This window comes from Bos indicus x Bos taurus, chromosome 4 (genome assembly GCF_003369695.1).
Source record: "Bos indicus x Bos taurus breed Angus x Brahman F1 hybrid chromosome 4, Bos_hybrid_MaternalHap_v2.0, whole genome shotgun sequence".
Classification (NCBI taxonomy): Eukaryota; Metazoa; Chordata; class Mammalia; order Artiodactyla; family Bovidae; genus Bos; species Bos indicus x Bos taurus.
The window spans coordinates 37,142,577-37,164,002 of NC_040079.1; the positions used below are offsets into that span (position 1 = coordinate 37,142,577).

General features: G+C 42.5%; 2 gene segments (V, D, J or C); both read right to left on the minus strand.

Annotated features, from left to right (window-relative positions):
• Positions 1-8,440: 8,440 nt before the first annotated feature.
• On the minus strand, positions 8,441-13,614 carry LOC113890896. The segment is given in 3 exon segments: positions 8,441-8,518; positions 12,979-13,310; positions 13,436-13,614. Coding segments are annotated over 3 exon segments (453 nt in total).
• Positions 13,615-18,628: 5,014 nt separating this feature from the next.
• Positions 18,629-19,271, minus strand: LOC113890897. The segment is given in 2 exon segments: positions 18,629-19,053; positions 19,179-19,271. Coding segments are annotated over 2 exon segments (468 nt in total).
• Between the last annotated feature and the right edge of the window lie 2,155 nt (positions 19,272-21,426).

The window sequence follows — 21,426 nt, forward strand, 5'->3', positions numbered from 1 at the left end:
CTCATATAGAGTTTCCAGATTTCATTTAAAAAAAAGGAGCTTCGCGGTACTTTGAACAAACTGAAACTAAAAAAAAAAAAAACAAAAAAACCAGTTTTCATTTATTTGAAATTCAGGGAAATCAAAGCATCAAAGAGGTATCACGTCATCCCTGTCAGAATGGCTATCATAAGCAAGGCTGGAAATAACAAGTGTTGAAGATGTGGAGAAAAGAGAACCCTTGTGCACTGTTGATGGGAATGTAAACTGGTGTGGTGCTATGGAAAACAGTATGGAGCTTCCTCCATAAGTTAGAAGTGGAACTACCACCTGATCCAGCAATTCCACTTCTGAGTGTTTATCCGTGGAAAACAAAAACACTAAAATATATGTAAATGCCTATGTTCATTGTTTATAACAGCCAAGACTTAGAAACAAGTTGAGTACCCATAGATGGATGAATAAAGTTGCTGTGGTATATATATATATATAATTACCAATATGTGGTCCCTAATTTCCTGACTGCTTTACAGCTCTATCTCTTGACTTGCTCTTTTTCTCTCTCTACTGTTGTATTTCTCTTCTCCCCCACTGTACTGCTCTTCATATCCCTCTGTCGGTCCACCTCTTTGTCCACAGATCTTTCCCTTTCTTATTGCAACCCCACCATGGCTCCTTCTCTGTCTTTTTGTTTTTTTCCAGATCTGACTTCTTTCCTTTCCCTCTTTCTCTTTATCTCTCCTCTGTTTTACAATTTCCTTCTTCATCTCTATTTCTGTCACTTTCTCTCCCTCTACTTGTCTGTCTCTAACACCTATCTTTCCTTTTCCATTTCTCCATTTATGATTCTTAGGGATTTTACTTCTCTGTCTCTGCCTCTCTTTCCATTTCCTCCCATGGTCACTGTAACAACTTTAATTTCTCTGTTAATCCAACATCTGCAATATCCCAGGATTGACATCTGTTAATTTACCTTTCCATATTAAGATGCTGAGATTTTCTGAGTTCCCTGTAAGTTGAGTAATTGGGCATTGTATCCTGCACATTTTGGATATTAGGTTATGGGCTCTAGGAAGTATTTTTAAATATGATGGCAAGTGCTGAGTTTTTCTGTTAGCTGAGAATTGACCTAGTTATGGAATGTGAGTTCCTACCTGCTCTTGAAGGGCAAGTCCAAATACTGCAGTTTTTGAGGACTTTGCAGTGCTATTCACACTGTGTGGTGTGTACCACTGAGAGTAGTTCCAAAGTAAAATGTATAGAATATGGTTGTGATATTATAACCATACCTTTCATACAGTAGATTTTATAAACATTTTTCTTAGAGGTATAAATTTGTGAATATTGAAAAATACCTCAGAGTCCCAATAACCTAAATAATGTTGACTTAATTCATTTTGTTGACTAAACCAGAATGTCTCTGTGTCAGACATTAACTACAAACCCTAACTTCTGCAGGCAGCAAGAGTAGCAGTCCTGGGAGGACGGTACTGTCCTTGTTTCCATTTACACGGAGACAGGTGAGACTGAGGGTGAGTGATTGGTCCAGGGTCCCACAACTGACAGGGGCAGAGCCAGGACTCAGGCTCCCCATCTGATACCAGGATCTGCTCTGGTCCTGAGCAGCATGGATGTTTCTGGAGTGTACAGGAGCTTCTGAGATGACAGACATGGTTCAGTCACAGCAGATGGGCTCCATGTGCCTTCAGGTCGGAGCACATTGTTCCGTTCCTTCAAATCATCAAAGGAAACCTTTTATTCTCACAAATTTGAGCAAATAAATATACAGTCAATTGTAAAAGCAGTAATTCTGCTTAAATATTTAACCAAAAAAGGAATGAGTAGATCTTAAAACTTCGTCTTGGAAGAAAAAAAATAATCTGTAACTATATACAGTGAGAGGTGTTGACTTAGTATGGTGACCATTTCAGCATATATACAAATATCAAATCACTATGTTGCATGACAGAGACTAATGTAACATTTTATATCAATTATATCTCCACTGAAAAATAATTAAAAAATTTTTGAAAGAAGGGAAAAACAGTGGACTGAATGCAGTAGCTGGGCACTCGCATAGGAGCAAGTGAACTAGCAGAGGCAGCCAGGGTCACAGCAAACAGAAGCCCTGCCCTGCATCTGCGGTTCTCAACACATTTCAACCTCTCATTTCCACAACAGTGTTCAGACATAAAGCAAAAATGTGGGCATATAAAGAGTAGATCCTCTTCTAAAATGCTTTAAAACAAATTCTTGGGTGGCCTCAACCACGGTCTATGCAGTGTCTATGTCACAGTTAATGTTTGGTACATGAACTTTGTTACAAAAATACAGGGTAAAAAAACAGATTTTTGCCTTTTCATGTTACATTTCAAGTATATTTTGTGTTCTGTCCTTTTCTGCATGAAAAAAAAAAAAAACTTTCATTGAAAGTCATGAGAAGAGAAAAAAATCTTGAAGATGGAGTTTCCTTTTTGAAAGTTGAAATGAGGACACCCACTGCTGATGTTAGTGAATGGCTAGTAAAGAGTTAATTAACTGTAATTACCTCACAAACATGATACCATATCCACATAAGTACCATATCCACATACATTTAATCACCTGCCTGTGGCTAGTAAGATCCTGTCATGGTCCACCCTATATTCAGAGAGACTGAGTCTGATCCTTTAATGTAAAGTTGGAGACAAGGCTTGTGCTGTGTTCCTAATCAAAAGATCTCTTAATGTTTGAGTAGCATTTATTTGTAAGTAAAATCTCTTTTTATTTTGGTTTGCAGAATGCAATTTTTTGTTTCATATCTCAGATTTCTTTGGTATTTTTTAACACCCTACATTTTTCTTCTGCTATTTAGTGCCAGGAGCCAGCATGAGGAACTCCGCCCATGGCAAAGGTCATGAGGAAGGAGGCTCAGCATACACAAAGGCAGGGTCGAGCCTCAGGAGTCCCTCTGGAAATTCTCGAGCATCTACCCCTAAAACCAGAGTCTGCATACTTTACTGCTTTGTGCTCTCACCTACACCTCTGACTTTACAGGGGGCTGTCCCCCACCACCTCTTTCGGAGAAGGAGTTAATTTAGAGCTCCAGTTAATAATAATTCCTGGGTGTGACAGAAGTGTTTCAACCTAAAAACTCCTCTGAAGGTTCTCTAGCCTGCCTGACAGGTTTGTCTGGCCACATGTGATTGTTCACAGCCTCCCAATCGTGAGAGGCATGAGATGCTTTAAACCTTCTAAAAACAGATACTTTTGAGAGGTTAAGAAATTATTAGTGTAGTATAGTGAGTTGATTAGAAATTGTATTGGTGAAAGGTTTTTCATTTGTTGAGCCAATATTTGCTGCTACATCTCCATATCCTTTGCCCCTTATACACATTAATGAATATGTAGAAGAAATAAGTATTAACCTTTGATATTAATCACATTAGACCTTAGGCTAAGCAAATTCTTTCCTTAATTAAAACCCACCACACCCTCACCCTATAGGAATGTAACTTTATCTGGTGCCTTCGGAAGGTGGTGTCTGTTTTAAGAATAATCACCCCTGGAGAAATAAGTGTTCTGGTTGACTGACCGCTGTCACAAGAAGAGGGTCATAAATTGTTAGCAGGCCCCCTGGCCAGAAGATGATGTAACACCCCTAAGACCTTTGTATACATTTGTATGAAGCACCTGATTTTGAAAAAAGTCAGAACTGCTGACCCCACATGACTTTTGTATTACATCTCTGTGTATAAAAGTGGACCTGGAAAATAAAGAATGGGATCAGTTCCTAGAAAGACTGGTCTCCCCATGTCGTTCTTTCTCTCACCTTCTGGCTGAATTCCCATCTGGAGCGTGGAGGCTCGTCAAGCCTACTAATTATGCCTGGGCTTCTAAGATCTGACCAGGGAGGCCTTAGTGTCTCCTCTCCTTCGGGAGAATGGGAGGATGCCTGCGGCCTACGTAGGTGATGCAAATTCCTTGTCTGGAATTTTATTGGCTTTCCATGTAAACCAAGTTATTCAGCCTCTTTTCTCCGCTGAATTTTCCTACTGAACTATCCTTATTCTATTACTCTTTATATCTCTAATTAATATTTAATTAAAGCTATCGTATCCTGATCGCCGATGCCGTCCCCGCTTCAAATTCCCTGGATCCACTGGGGCTGGACCGCATATTCACTATTTGTACAACTGTAAAAAATAATAAAACTAAACATATCAAAATGATTAGTTTTGTGTTTCTTGTTTTGCATTGCATATTTGGCCTAAAGTCTTGGAATCACAATAAGAAGACATGATAGATGGTGAATACATATAAAAAGTACCAGACATTTTGTATTATGTATCATGAAATAATAGCTTTCTTATAGATGTATTCCCTAGAACAGTCTGAGTACTCTTATTTTGAACCCACTCTATGAATCATTTTCCCTTGTGTTTAGCTAATTTGGATTAAAATGAACTCAATTATATTGTGAGTTGTTTTTGTAAAACAGAAATATTCAATGCAATGCTTCATGGGAAGGCAGTATGTCTGTTAATTTCCTTTCATTATTCACCATCATTCAAGTAAAATCCAACTGTATGATGGAAATGGTCTGGCTTGGGTAGAAATTGGTCATTTATGCAGACCTAATCAACTCCATCCATTCGTAAGAATGGGCCACAGGACAGAAGTCAGACAGAGGCTCCCTGGGAGGCTGGAGTCTAAGTAGGAGGAGCTCCTTACATGGAGAAAATGGGGGAGGGCAAGCACCAGGGTCTGGCTTTGGACTAAAACCTCAGGAATTAAGTGGTGTCATCACAATGAGAATGTCCCACATCTACAGCACGACCACAGATGGGGCCTGAGCTGGATGTCAGGGTGTGACTTTAACCTGAGAAGGGACTCTACCCCTGACACTAGCTGTACCAGTTAGATGTGGCCAGTCCTCCTAGGAGGGCAAGGCCCCCCAGATGTTGGCTCTCAGAGCAGAGACCAAGAAGATTGAAGGATGTGACTTGAATGTGCCCTGAGTTCAGAACGTGAGAGCTGAAGCCATGACCTCAGCAGTGGAGCCCTGCTTTGCTCTGAGACTGGACGGATGGAATCCAGGGCATGGACCCCCATCCTGGGCCTGCTGGGTGGCGAGGGGGTGGGACACCTGCTCTTCAAGCTCATGTGTCTGTGCAGCCCTCTGCTATTTACCCATCACGTTGTCATCTGATGTTAGTGCCCCAGTAAGCCTTGTTCAAGTTAACTTGTCATTTTGTTCCTTTTGGGGAATTTACATGACTTAGTACATGGCACTCAATTGCACAGGTGAGAGAGCAAGGCCTTGGAACCTCTGCTCCCATGAGGAAAAAAGCACTTCACATCTGTCTATGGAACCCCACTCCAGTACTCTTGCCTGGAAAATCCCATGGATGGAGGAGCCTGGTAGGCTGCAGTCCCTGGGGTCGCTAGGAGTCAGACACGACTGAGCGACTTCACTTTCACTTTTCACTTTCATGCATTGGAGAAGGAAATGGCAACCCACTCCAGTGTTCTTGCCTGGAGAATCCCAGGGACGGCAGAGCCTGGTGGGCTGCTGTCTTTGGGGTTGCACAGAGTCAGACACGACTGAAGCGACTTAGCAGCAGCAGCAGCAGCATCTGTCCATGCAGCTTGGTTCAGGGATCAGGTCTTGTGTCACCCTGCTTACACTGAGAAAACGAAACCAAGAAGTAACAGCCTCAGTAAGTCACAGATCATGGAAGAGCACAGGTGGTTGGTGGAAAGTCAGGGATGATTTTAGAGCTGCAAAGAAGCCCTGACTGCTCCTTCCTTCAGGGTCCATAACATGGCAGAGGAGCAGCATTTGAACAGCCTATGTGTAAGTTTCCCAACTTATATAGGAGCTGATAAGAGGAACCTTATATGTGTATCATGGGGAACCTGGACCCATAGCCTAGAGTGTTTTGATAACAATCACATGCGAGCATAGAGGGATATTTTCTTCCATTAGCTGTGACCCTTTGAAAGTGAGCAAAGTTGGCTGGGGTTTAACTGTTCTTATTTCCTTGTGACACCCCAGCTACCCCTTGCACAGCCTCAACCAGTAGGGGCCAGTTTGAGCATTTTCCAAGAATCAACCACGTTAAACAGGGAGTGTAAACAAAAGAAGCCTTGGAGAAAATGAAACTCCATCAGCATATCAGTCCCCTCCAGCTGCCATTCAGGCTGTCACTCCAACCCCCACTGCCCTCCCCTATCCGCACCTCCCAGGCCAGGGCAGCACAGGGCAAGTTGGGGCAGGAGGTTGCTGAGATGTTAGAAACCACTGGAGACACTGCCCAGCAGGGCCCTGGCTGTAAAATCAGCTGCACAACACTTTCAGTGATTTGCAAGTTTCCCTCTTGCCTCTTGTACTTGAAGTGAAGTGAAGTCATGCAGTCGTGTCCGACTCTTTGCGACCCCATGGGCTGTAGCCCACCAGGCTCCTCAGTCCATGGGATTTTCCAGGCATGAATACTGGAGTGGGTTGCCATTTCCTTCTCCAGGGGATCTTCCAGGGATCGAACCCGGGTCTCCTGCATTGTTTTTTCACAATGAAGAAATATTTCCAGATCTCCAAGATCAGGGCCACATATTTTGTCTAGAGAGGTCTGATCAAATTCATAACAACCAAGGAATTGATCTAAATTCGATTTCATCCATCTTGTATCTGATTGGTCTTTTGTGTTTTGGAATGGGAACCTCTATGTGGTTTTCCACGGATTTATTTCACAGTGAAGCTGATTGTATGCAAAGAAACAATGTGATGGTTCCTTGATGCCTGAAATCCGAGCTGGCAGCGATGGAACTGTCACCTGCTGGCTCAACCTGGCTGCACATTAGAATTACTGAAGGAGCGTTTTTAAAGTCTAATACCCGGCTTGTGATGAAGTCTGGACCTCAGTGACTATTCTTTCTTATGCATTTATTTACTTAGCAATCTGTTTCTCTAATCATTTATTTACAGTTATAATAAGAGGGCCACTGATATATAGGGAAAAAAAATGTAGCCCGTTTTAAGTCAGGCCGACCTGGCCCATGTGGAACCCAGCACTGCTCCGTGTTTAAATTTGAGCGTATTTTTAGTCTCTCTGGGACCTCGTTTTATTGTGAGTGAACTAGACACACTAGGAATCATGAGATTACTTGGTGAATAATAGAAGCTGAGTCTCTGTTCCATCCACATCTAACCTGTTTGTGGGGAATGAGGTTAGAGATGGTTTTCAGGGTTTTTGTGTACATATGGAATCTATCGATTTTACAGCAGAGCTATGACAGTAGAAGCTAATGTTGTTCAGGACTTTCACGGATTAAGCATCATTAGCTCATCTATTCCTCATACTCCAGGAAGCAGGGCACTGTAACTTCATTACATAGTTGAAGATTCAATGGCATAGAGAGTTCCAATACTGCCTGAGGTCATGCAGATGCTAATACAGACTCAGGGTTCAAATCCTGGTCCTCAGGGGTCAAAATCTACATGCTTAACCCTCCACTTGACACGCTTCTGGTGTTGGTGCAGTTTTCATGGGGTTACTGTGAGAATCAGGAGTCGATGCTTTGTGAGACACTAGTACAATCTGAGCACATGCAGTGCAAGTCATGCTGGGTGTCACACTGTCACCATAGGAACATCTCAAGCCAATGAGTCCGAATCTGGCAACTTTGAAACAGAAGAACCCTGGCATTTTAGTTTGGCTGTGGCAACCTGCTCCAGTATTCTTGTCTGGAAAATTCCATGGACAGAAGAGCCTGGGGGGCTACAGTCCATAGGGTCATAAAGAGTCAGACACGACTGAGCTCACACACACATACACATACACACATACACACACCCAACTGGAGCCAGTGGCCCCAAAGAAAGCACCATAATCATGTTAAATGTAGAAATGTATTAATGACCATTATTACAACCAATGCTGAATTTGATAGCTCAGTTGTCATTCTGTTTCTAACCTTCATTATATTTCATGAAATTAAAGTACTCAAAGACAAATGTGAGCTTTTGATATGTTTAATTTTTTTGTGCCTATTATGAAAATCAAGGTGCAGAATTTAAGTACCAAAGCTGAAAGCTCCAGGGTATATGGCAGTGAAGGTCCCAGCCATGGTCTGTGTGGAAGAGCTGAAGGAGAAGACAGGGAGCTGGCCACTGCATAGGCTCAGGAGATGCAAGGACTCAAGGGCTGGAGGAGCTGATGAGGTTGTGGGGATAGTGGTGGGAGAGGTTCCCCTAGACCAGCCCTGGACCCTGCCCCTGATTAATGGCAGAATTCCTTGATACAGAGTCAAAATGTCTGCCCAAAGATTTGAAAACTCTTACAAAATAAAGATATAATAGACAAATACCACATGAATAGAAATAACCCAAATGCAGAAAGGAAGCCAGGCTAGATCCTCAGCAGATACTTTTTGAGACAATAGATGATGAAGGCACATTGACCCCTTTGGGGCCCCTCTGTCACAAGCTCTTCCCATTGTTGCTGACACCTGTTCTCTTGTACATGCAGAAGGCGATGATGACAAAGTAGACTGCACTCTTGAGGAGGAGGAGGAGGAGGAGGAGGAGTTAAGTGTAATGGCAGAGGTGTTCATGAGCTGCAGCTGCAGGCTATCTAGGAGAAGTCCTTTGATTAGTTACCTGTTCTTTTGAAAGGTCAGGGAATAGAGATGGGAGAAGGTCACAATTAGTTATTGCTGATGACCTACTATAAAGTGACACCCTAGCACCACCAATCCCCAAGGTAAACAAGAACCACCACCAGAACTACCCAAAATCCAACTCAAAATTCAAGTCAATCAACAACTTCTGCCAAATTCACTTAGAACCTTCTCAAATATTAGCAAATAATCTGTGTTTTTAATGAATGAGTCCAGAGGGGGGAAAAATTCTGAGATATTTTAGTATCTTCTTTGCCCTCACCATGTCTTCTAATAATAATAACACCTAATCTTTATTTAACCACGATCCAAATACCAGGCACTTATTCTGAGAACTTTGCAAGCAAAGCTCTAATCTAACTTCATTATACAATAATCTATGAGATTGTTATTTTCATTCCCATTTTACAAATCAACTGAGGATGGACTAATTTGTCTGATGTCACACATTTAGAAAATACCAGAAACCATATTTCATTCCCAGCAACCTGACTGGGAAGTAAAGAACGCGTTCTTAACTGCTCTGTAACCCTGCATCTCTGTGTGCAACAAATACTTCAGACATGAAAAGGTTTAGCATAAATATCAAGTTAAATCGCTGATTTAGAAGCATCTGAGCCATTACATATTGTGTACCAATGAGATTCCTACAAAGGGTAAAACCCATGAAATCTGCTGGCCTTCACAGTGGAGTGGAGTGGAGGTTATTAAAGAGAACATTGTATAAAATGGAAGAAAGTGGTTAACCCAAACTCTCAGACTCTTTAGGAGCTCATGCCTCATTCACCTCTCTGTCTTGAATGTCTCTCATCATGGCTATGATGTTATAGAACGATGGTACTTACTCTTCTTTGAAATTTTGCCAGAAATACATGATGTCAAGAAATAATTAACATTAATGATGATGGTTCTGCCTTGGTTACTGAATGAACCACAAGGCTGAGTGTGTTCCTGAGGAAATTTCCCTTTTCCATACTTCATCTTCACAGAGTCAGAACTCCAAAACTAGCATTTGGCGTGGAAAGACTATCAGGGTCTCACCTGCTCATAACTTACTCCCCTTGGTCAGGTCAGGTGTTATCTGAGTTTCAGGCCCCCTGGTACAGGGAGTGAAGGAGGGATCAGAGGGCCAGAGCCAGAGCTTCTATTTCACCTCAGAACCTTCATGTAAGAGAAGGGACCACGGACTAATACTGATTCTGTGCCAGCTAGATAGATAACTTGTGGGAGACATTCCATATGTGTGATCTTATCTCTGTAATAACTGAGTTGATTGTAATTACTCCCAATTGGTCAATGAGGACAACATAATGAATTTTTGCATTTTCATATAGCTAATAAATAAGAACTGGGGTTTAAAGTTTAATCTGTGATACTCAGAAGCCCGTGCACTTACATTCCTGCCCATGAGGCTGTCTTGTCTTAACGCCTTGGTTTGGATTTCTTGTTCTCTGTCTGTATCCTAAAGGAGGGATAGATAATTAACTATGTGAACCATTGATTCGGGTAGTCTGGGTTGAATCGCCAGATAGAGCTGTGTGGCTTCATTTGAAGGAACTTAATTTTAACAACTTACAAAAACACATCTATAAAGTAGGGGCAGGGAGAAATATTGTAACACCGCAAGGTGAGTAATGAGGATTAAATAGAAAATGCATGCAAGATACAGCAGAATATCTTCCACATAAGAAGATTTCAATAAGGGTCAGTTCATGTAATAGCTACTAGCACAACCAAAATTCTAGAAGCTAACAGATACCATGCTTCCCTGGTCATTAGGAACAAAAGCCACACTAACTTATGAAGTCCACTGTTTAAATTCAGAACCTATAACTACACTTTCTAAAATTTAGAGTCATCTCACACCAAAACCAGCATTTAATGTGTCAGGATGACTCCTAGGAAATGTTGTTGTTGTTTAGTCATTAAGTCATGTCCAACTCTTTCAGATCCCCTTCAGATCCTACCAGGCTTCTCTGTCCATGGAATTCTCAAGGCGATAATACTGGAGTGGGTCACCATTTCCTTCTCCAGGGAATCTTCCTAACCCAAGGATGGAACCCACATCTCCTGCATTGGTAGGTGGATTCTCTACCATCTGAGTCACCAGGGAAGCCCCACATAGTGAACAGCATAGTGCTATTCCTGTCATTATTTACACAAATACTTGGGCTGTTTCATTACTTAATCATGCTTTATGCAATTAATAGAAATTCTCTGTGTTTCAAACATTTTGTTCTATATCATGGAACAAAAGTAAAATCTTTTCTTAATTCTGATAGGAATTATAGTCAATTTACATACATGAATTTAGGAAAGATTGGCATCTTTATGATATTGATCTTTTCTTTCCTGAATATGTTATGTCTCCCCATTTGTGCAACTCCAATTTTATGCAAAATTTAAATTCAAAGTGGATCAAAGAAATAAATGTGCAGAACAAAGCCTAAACAACATTGGAAAAATATAAATGACAAGAAGTTTTTGTTTCAATCTTTTTTAAAGCTCCAAAATAGTGCATGGTCCCTGGTACTGAGGCCCAAGTTAAAGTCAGTGCATTTACTATCCAATTCCTTCTTGCCTGCAGTCACAGGAGGGAGAAGGACCAGAAACTTTGACCTGTGGTTGTGGGATTCTCATGGAGAAATGTGATGACCTGAGAGAGCAGCAGCACCCAGGATGCAACAAGAAAGGAAGGACTTCTGGGCTGGGGATAAGCCTATGAACACTGTTCTAGAATCCACTCCTGTTTGAGGCCAGGAACTGGTCCATTTCAGAGGGAGACATGTCACTTTATCTGTTACTGCTAGCACAGCAGTTCATATAAATTGACATAAATCAATTTGAGTAGGATAAGCTATGGAACTTATTGAAAAATGCACATTTTCAGGCTTCAAGATTTGTGTTCACTATATTGGGTGCCATCCAGAATGGGGACTTTTATTCCAACCCAATGCTTCTGACTCAGGTGTGGTCCACGGCCCACACTTTTAGAAACACTGTTCTGGTAGAAATTTGGAGGATACTATACACAAGAGGAGAAGGGGACGACAGAGGATAAGATGGCTGGATGGCATCACTGACTCGATGGACATGAGTCTCAGTGAACTCTGGGAGTTGGTGATGGACAGAGAGGCCTGGCGTGCTGCAATTCATGAGGTCACAAAGAGTCGGACACGACTGAGCGACTGATCTGATCTGTTCTGATACACAAGAGGGGCTTCCCTGGTGACTCAGTGGTGAAGAAGCTGCCTGCGATGCAGAAGATGCAGGAGACCCGGGTTCAATCCGTGGGTTGGAAAGATCCCCTAGAGGAGGGCATGCAACCCACTCCAGTATTCTTGCCTGGAGAATCCAATGCACAGTACAGCCTATCCCTGGCAGGCTACAGTCCACAGGATCTCACAGAATCAGCCACAACTGAAGCAACTTAACCCACGAGAGACCACATACATATGAATATGGCATTTCTGTACTTGAGTACTAATTTTATGTCCTTAAACCTAGCCCAATAAGAAAGTCACACCCTTTCTTACAAGACTTTTCAGTTGATACAGATACCACTCATTGTCTAATTGCTCACCGGAAATGTTCTTTAACTTGAATTATTGAAAAAAAAAGTTTCTAAGTGTCATTCTAGTTTGGGACTTGGTCATGTCAATATTGGGGGTGGGAGTGAAAAGAACCTCTGGCTTTACTTGTTTAATACAGAACAGTTCTGGCTGCAGAGTGAACTTCAGCAGAAGGTGTAAGTAGATTACTATGATTGGCATAACTATACCAATTCCCCTTTTCCTATATTCTATGTCCTGGTTGGTTATATGAGAAAAATAACAATTTGTCCAAAAGATAGGTCAGATACCAGCTTGGGCTTCAGGAATCCAAGTTTTCACTCTATCTTTGCTCATATTTCATAATCATGAATAATAAAGATGCTTCATTCAAAACCATCTTCTCTGGAAAATGATTGGATAAATGATTCAATAAAAATAACCTTTCATTTTGTTCTCCTAAATATTCCTCTTAATATATCAATCCGAGGTGCCCTGTCTGTCCTCAAGAGAAGGTTGAATAGACTCCACCAGCTCCTAGGGAAGTTAAAAGAGTGTGCTGCCTACCAGCTGTTTGTCTGAGGCCTTAAGATGGAGACCTGCTTTTAGGAAAAATCTTTGACCATAACAAACAATGGCTGTTGAGGGGAGGTGGGGGGTGGCAATGACTGGGACTGGGCATTGAGCTCAGGATTTCTCTTCATTCAGAGTAAAAAGAATTGGGGGCAGGAAGTGAGTGAGATAGGGGTTGGTGTCTCCTGTGTATCAGGGCTGTTTTGGCAGCCACAAGCAAAATTTCCAGTGCAGTGTAAAGGAAGTCTAAACCAATGTGCTTCTCCCAGACAGCACAGTAGTAGGTGCCAGAATCACTTTCTTGCAAGTTGGAGATTAAAATTTTGCCTTTGTAAACACGATATTTCCCTTCACTGATTCCTGAATCCAACTCAACCTTTGAGTAGTAGACATCGTAGTAGAGAAGGCGTCGGGGTACAGCTCCCTCCTGGAATTTGTACCAGTGGATATAGCTTCCTGTAAGATCACAATCCATTACAACAGATGACCCAGTCGCCCTCATGACTGACAACTTGTCCTCTTCCATGTTGGAAGATACCTGTGTGACTGCAATGGGGAAAGCAACAAAAAATCATGAGAAAGGGGAAACACCATTTCTTAGTATGACCCTCCCCCTCACCATTGCCAAAAAGTACAGAAAAATCCCCAGAGCATCCAGGCAACACACTTACCAGGAGCCAGGAAAACCAGAAGCAGTGCTGGGACCCACGGCATGCCTGGGACAGTGAGCTAGACTGAGTTTCCCAGAAGATGTGACAGGCAGAGCAGTCAGCAAGGATCTCTCTTAAAGACCACCAGGCTGAGCCCAGAAGGGGTGAGTGCTGGGTGAGGCCTGGGGAGGAGCCCTGCCTCTTTGCACCAACCCCTTTCTGGAGGGCAGGCTGGGAGCAGCCGCCTCCTCCACAGGAGAAGAGAAGCCTGAGCTCTGAGCTCTCAGAACTGCAAGCAGAGGGATCAGATAGGGGGTGCACAGTGAAACATGGAAAAAGCTTGCCTGTTCCTTGGTGGAGTGAGCAGACCTGAATCAGGCTAAGTTCCCTGCAGCTCAGTATTTCAGTGTTAATGATGCTGCCATAGTCTTTCTCTCAAGGAACCACCTTTCTATCATTTCCCTGCACTACCTTCCTCTTTACATCTGTAGGTAAACTTTGAGGCTGCTGCTGTTGCTGCTGCTAAGTTGCTTCAGTCATGTCCGACTTTGTGCAACCCCATAGATGGCACCCCACCAGGCTCCGCCGTCGCTGGGATTCTCCAGGCAAGAACACTGGAGTGGGTTGCCATTTCCTTCTCCAATGCATGAAAGTGAAAAGTGAAAGTGAAGTGGTTCAGTCCTGTCTGACTCTTTGCGACCCCCTGGACTGCAGCCTACCAGGCTCCTCCGTCCATGGGCTTTTCCAGGCAAGAGTACTAGAGTGGGGTGCCATCGCCTTCTCCATACTTTGAGGCAACCACCCACAAATCCAATAAGCATTCACCCGTCTATTATTACAAGAAATTGATACCAGGTATATTGATCTACATTTAACTCTCCTCAAAGTTAAATGTGTATGTGTGTGTGCTTACAAATCAATTAAATAAGAGAAATTTTTTTTCATCAAGTAAAAGCACTTCACCTAGGGTTGCTGGATTTAGTGGAGAAAAATGTCTTACGTAGTACTATGTAACATTCGGATATACTGACACTAAAAAAACATGATGTTTTCTGAAATCCAGGAAAATGGATATCAAAACAACAATGAGATATCATCTCAGCACTGTCAGAAGGCTGTTATCAACAAGACTTGAACTAACAAGTGTGGGTGCGAATAAGGAGAAAATAGACCCTTGTGCACTCTTGGTGGAAATGTCTATTGGCACAGTCACTATCAAAACGGTAGGAAGGGTCCTTGAAAAATTGAAAATGCAACTACCATGTGACCTGGCAATGCTACTTGTGGGTATTGATCTGAAAAAAACAAAACAAAACACTGACTTGAAAAGGTATCTTCACTCCCATGTTCATTGCTGCTTTGTTTACAACAGGCAAAACTCAGAAAAAACTTAAGTGTCCATCAGCAAACAGATGAATGGGTAAAGAAGCTGGAGTATATGTATGGGATGGAATACTCCTCAGATATCCCCAACGATATGGGTGGAACTTAAGAGCATTATGCTGAGCGAAAAAGCAAGACAGAGAAAGACAAATATCATAAATCTCTCTTACATGTGGAGAAACAGAGAACAGATCAGTGGTTATGAGAGGCAAGTGGCAGGAGATGGGAGAAACACTCGAATGGTTTGTTTGTTTAAATAAATTGAGTTTTAAAAGAAAGAAATCATTCAAAATAGACAAAATGAAAAACAAAAGTAAAGAACATGAATAGTTCCTGCATATACAGTCAGTTCAGTTCAGTCGCTCAGTGGTGTCTGACTCTTTGCAACCCCATGAATTGCAGCAGGCCAAGCCTCCCTGTCCATCACCATCTCCCAGAGTTCACTCAAACTCACATCCATCGAGTGGGTGATGCCATCCAGCCATCCTATCCTCTGTCATCCCCTTTCCTCCTGCCCCCAATCCCTCCCAGCATCAGAGTCTTTTCCAATGAGTCAACTCTTTGCATGAGGTGGCCAAAGTACTGGAGTTTCACCTTTAGCATGAGTCCTTCCAAAGAACATCCAGGGCTGATATCCTTTATAATGGACTGGTTGGATCTCCTTGCAGTCCAAGGGACTCTCAAGAGTCTTCTCCAACACCACAGTTCAAAAGCATCAATTCTCTGGTGCTCAGCTTTCTTCACAGTCCAACCATCACATCCATACATGACCACTGTAAAAACCATAGCCTTGACTAGATGGACCTTTGTTGGCAAAGTAATGTCTCTGCTTTTGAATATGCTATCTAGGTTGGTCATAACTTTCCTTCCAAGGAGTAAGTGTCTTTTATTTTCTTGGCTAATTACCACAAGGAATGATAAACCTATTGAAAGGTGTTCAGATACACTGTGTTTCCACTATGAGGCATACATCTCACAGAAATGTTTGTTCATGTCACCAGGACTCAAGGACAAGCATGCTTGTGGTGACATTATTAAAATTTTCCCGTTTGATTTACTTGGACTCATAGATGGATAAGTAGGAGATCAGACAAGGATAGTGAAACCACAGTGGAACTGAAATGATGTGCACACAGATTTTCACCCACTACTTTTGTAAAAATGCTGGGATATATGTTTAAAATATGTATAATAAAATGTTTTGGCCACTCTCTCTCAGATAATTCATTTTCTAGGCTCATGACAGACAGCTGGGGAGTGAGGAAGGGACAGGACTAAAGCTGGTCTTCCCTGTGCCACCAGGACCAAAGGTACAGGGGACAGGAACTAATCTGAGAGCAGAGTGTTCCAGGCTGTTGTACATGAAGCGAGTGCGAGTGCCCTGGAGTCCTAGAAAATCCTTTTGGGAACAGAAGCTTCATGGTTTAAAAATAAAAAAGGGGAGGAATTTGCTGGCAGTCCAGTGGTTGAAGCTCCATGCTTCCACTGCAGGGCGCCAGTGAGATCACTGGTCTGGGAACTAAGATACTACATGCCAAGCTACATAGCCAAAAATAAGTAAATAAATTTTTTTAAAAATGAGAAAAATTCCATTAGTCTAGAGTGGAAAGAAAATTCTTCAAATACACACACAAAAAAACAGTAAGAGAAAAAACCAGAATGTGAAAGAACTATCAAATATGATGTTGAAAAAATTTCAATATATTGGCACTAGAATATATTCATTAGACACAATGTACCGAAAGAAAGAGAGAGATAGGGGTGCAGGGTGAGAACTTGGAAGAAAAAAAGAAAGAAAGGAAAAAGATAAATCAGAAAACACAGCTCTCTTAAGCATTTTTCAGCTGTCTCTTGCACTGGCTGTCTCGCTCTCTCTTTCTCTACTCTTCTGTTTCCCTATCTCTTCACGGCTTTCTCCACGACTTGTCTGGACTGCTCTCTGTCTCTCCATCTCTGTGTCCACAGATCTTCCGTATTTACTATCACTGCTCACCCCTCTAAGTCTTTCTCTGCCTTTCTTTCCAGCTCTGTCCCCTTCCCCTTCTCTGTTTCTCTTCATCTCTCTTCTGTCTTTCTCTCTCTCTCCTTGTCTCTATTTCTCTCTTTCTATCCCTCTGCCTGCCTACTCTACCACCTGTCTTTCCTTTTCTAATTCTCCATTTATATCTCTCTCATCTGTGTGACTTTCTATCTCTATGTCTGTCTCTCCATTTTCTTCCACGGGCATAAAAAAATCCTGTGATACGTCAGGATTGGCCTCTGTTTACTAGCTTTTCCACAGTGTGATGTCGAGATCTTCCTGGTTCTTCACCGTTGGGGAATTGTGGACCGTATTATGCACATTTTCAATACAATGCTATGGGCTCTAGATAGTGCTTAAATACTATGGAGAAAGCTGGGGTTTTTTTGGGAGGCGGGGGGGCTGTGGTTTTTGTGCTGTTGTTAGCAGAGAATTAATTGACCCGAAGGCAATGGCATGCTTCATTCCAATATTTGTGTTCCCTATATTGGGTACCACCCATAAGAGGGACTTTTATTCCAACCCAATGTTTCTGAATCAGGTGTGCTCCATGGACGACAGGTTAAAAAACACTGTTCTGATAGAAATTTGGAGAATACTATACCCAAGAGATTGGCGAAGAAAATGGCAGCCCACTCCAGTATTCTTGCCTGGAGAATCGCAGGGACAGGGGAGCCTGGTGGGCTGCCGTTTAGGGGGTCTCACAGAGTCGGACACTACTGAAGCACTTAGCAGCAGCAGCATACACAAGAGGGGCTCCCCTGGTGACTCAGTGGTGAAGAATCTGCCTGCGATGCAGAAGATGCAGGAGACCCGGGTTCGATCCCTGAGTTGGAAAGACCCCCAGGAGGAGGGCATGGCCACCCCCTTCAGTATTCTTGCCTGGAGAATCCCATGGACAGTACAGCCTATCCCTGGCAGGCTACAGTCCATAGGATCTCACAGAGTCAGGCAAACTGAAGCGACTTAGCCCACATGCATACACAAGAGACCTCATACACAAGAAACCACATACATATAAATATAGCATTTCTGTACTTCAGTATTAATTGTATGTCCTTAAACCTAGCCCAATAAGAAAGTCATTTCTTATATGACTTTTCAGTTGATACAGATACCACCCATTGTTTAATTGTTCCCCCAAATGTTCTTTAACTTGAATTATTGAAAAAAAATCTAAGTCTCATTCCAGTTTGGGACTTGGTCATGTCAATATCGGGGGTGGGAGTGAAAAGAACTTCTGGCCTTACTTGTTTAATACAGAACAGTTCTGGCTGTGGGCTGAACTTCAGCAGAAGGTGTAAGTAGAATACTATGATTGGCATAGCTACATCAATCCCCCTTTTCCTACATTTCACGCCCTGGTTGTTTATATAAGAAAAATCTCAAATTGTCCAAAAGATAGATCAGATACCAGCTTGGGCTTCAGGATCCAAGTTTTCACTCCATCTTTTCTCATATTTCATAATCGTGAATAATGAAGATGCTTCATTCCTAGCCATCTTCTCTGGAAAATGATCAGATAAATGATTCAATACAACTAACCTTTCAATTTGTTCTCCTAAATATTCCCCTTAATAGATCAATACAAGGTGCTCTGTCTGTCCTCAAGAGACCGTTGGATAGACTCCACCAGCTCCTAGGGAAGTTAAAAGAATATGCTGCCTACCAGCTGCTTGCCTGAGGCCTTAAGATGGAGACCTGCTTTTAGGAAAAATCTTTGTTGGCTAAACAACAAACAACAGCAGCTGAGGGGAGGTGGGAGGTGGCAGTGACTGGGGCTGGGCATTGAGCTCAGGATTTCTCTTCATTCAGAGTGAAAAGAATTGGGGGCAGGAAGTGAGCAGGGGTTGGTCTATCCTGTGTATCAGGGCTGTTTTGGCAGCCACAAGCAAAATTTCCAGTGCAGTGTAAAGGAAGTCTAAACCAATGTGCTTCTCCCAGACAGCACAGTAGTAGGTGCCAGAATCACTTTCTTGCAAGTTGGAGATTACAAACGTGTAGCTCTTCCCTGTGCCTTTGTAAACGTGGTATTTCCCTTCACTGATTCCTGAGTCCAACACAACCTTTGAGTTGGAGACAATGTAGTGGAGAAGGCGTCGGGGTACAGCTCCCTCCTGGAATTTGTACCAGTGGATATAGCTTCCTGTAAGATCACAATCCATTACAACAGATGACCCAGTCGCCCTCATGACTGACAACTTGTCCTCTTCCATGTTGGAAGATACCTGTGTGACTGCAATGGGGAAAGCAACAAAAAATCATGAGAAAGGGGAAACACCATTTCTTAGTATGACCCTCCCCCTCACCATTGCCAAAAAGTACAGAAAAATCCCCAGAGCATCCAGGCAACACACTTACCAGGAGCCAGGAAAACCAGAAACAGTGCTGGGACCCACGGCATGCCTGGGACAGAGCTAGACCGAGTTTCCCAGAAGATGTGACAGGCAGAGCAGTCAGCAAGGATCACTCTTAAAGACCACCAGGCTGAGCCCAGAAGGGGTGGGTGCTGGGTGAGGCCTGGGGAGGAGCCCTGCCTCTTTGCACCAACCCCTTTCTGGAGGGCAGGCTGGGAGCAGCCGCCTCCTCCACAGGAGAAGAGAAGCCTGAGCTCTGAGCTCTCAGAACTGCAAGCAGAGGGATCAGATAGGGGGTGCACAGTGAAACATGGACAAAACTTGCCTGTTGCCTGGTGGAGTGAGCAGACCTGAATCAGGCTAAGTTCCCTGCAGCTCAGCATTTCAGTGTTAATGATGCTGCCATAGTCTTTCTCTCAAGGAACCACCTTTCTATCATTTCCCTGCACTACCTTCCTCTTTACATCTGTAGGTAAACTTGAGGCAACCACCCGCAAATCCAATAAGCATTCACCCCTCTTTTATTACAAGAAATTGATACCAGGTAAATTGATCTACATTTAACTCTCTTCAAAGTTAAATGTGTATGTGTGTGTGCTTACAAATCAGTTAAATAAGAGAAATTTTTTCATCATCAAGTAAAAGCCCTTCACCTAGGGTTGCTAGATTTAGTGGAGAAAAATGTCTTACATAGTACTTTGTAACATTCGGATATACTGACACTAAAAAAACATGATGTTTATCTGAAATTCAGGAAAATGGATATCAAAACAACAATGAGATGTCATCTCAGCGCTGTCAGAAGGCTGTTATCAACAAGACTTGAACTAACAAGTGGGTGGGAATAAGGAGAAAATAGAACCTTGTGCACTCCTGGTGGAAATGTATATTGGCACAGTCACTATCAAAATGGTAGGAAGGGTCCTTGAAAAATTGAAAATGCAACTACCATGTGACCCGGCAATTCTACTTGTGGGTATTGATCTGAAAAAAATAAAAATAAAAACACTGACTTGAAAAGGTATCTGTACTCCCGGGTTCATTGCTGCTTTATTTACAACAGTCTAAACTTGGAAAAACCTAAGTGTCCGTCAGCAAACAGATGAATGGGTAAAGAAGCTGGAGTATATGTATGCGATGGAATACTCCTCAGATATCCCCAACGATATGGGTGGAACTTAAGAGCATCATGCTGAGTGAGAAAGTAAGACAGAGAAAGACAAATATCATAAATCTCTCTTACATGTGGAGAAACAGAGAACAGATCAGTGGTTATGAGAGGCAAGTGGCAGGAGATGGGAGAAACACTCGAATGGTTTGTTTGTTTAAATAAATTGAGTTTTAAAAGAAAGAAATCATTCAAAAGAGGCAAAATGAAAGAAAAAAAAAAGAGAGTAAAGAACATGCATGGTTCCTGCATATACAGTCAGTTCAGTTCAGTCGCTCAGTCGTGTCCGACTCTTTGCAACCCCATGAATTGTAGCATGCCAGGCCTGGCTGTCCAGCACCAACTGCAGGAGTTCACTCAAACTCACATCCATCGATTTGGTGATGCCATCCAGCCATCTCATCCTCTGTCATCCCCTTCTGCTTCTGCCCCCAATCCCTCCCAGCATCAGAGTCTTTTCCAATGAGTCAACTCTTCACATGAGGTGGCCAAAGTACTGGAGTTTCACCTTTAGCATGAGTCCTTCCAAAGAACACCCAGGGCTGATATCCTTTAGAATGGACTGATTGGATCTCTTTGGTGTCCAAGGGACTCTCAAGAGTCTTCTCCAACACCACAACACCACAGCTCAAAAGCATCAATTCTTCGGTGCTTAGCTTTCTTCACAGTCCAACTCTCACATCCATACATGACCAATAGAAAAACCATAGCCTTGACTAGACAGACCTTTGTTGGCAAAGTAATGTCTCTGCTTTTGAATATGCTATCTAGGTTGGTCATATCTTTCCTTCCAAGGAGTAAGTGTCTTTTAATTTCATGGCTGCAATCACCACAAGGAACAATAAACCTATTGAAAGGTGTTCAGATACACTGTGTTTCCACTATGAGGCAAACATCTCACAGAAATGTTTGTTCATGTCACCAGGACTCAAGGACAAGCATGCTTGTGGTGACATTATTAAAATTTTCCCCTTTGATTTACTTGGACTCATAGACGGATACGTAGGAGATCAGACAAGGATAGTGAAACCATAGTGGAACTGAAATGATGTGCACACAGATTTTCACCCACTACTTTTGTAAA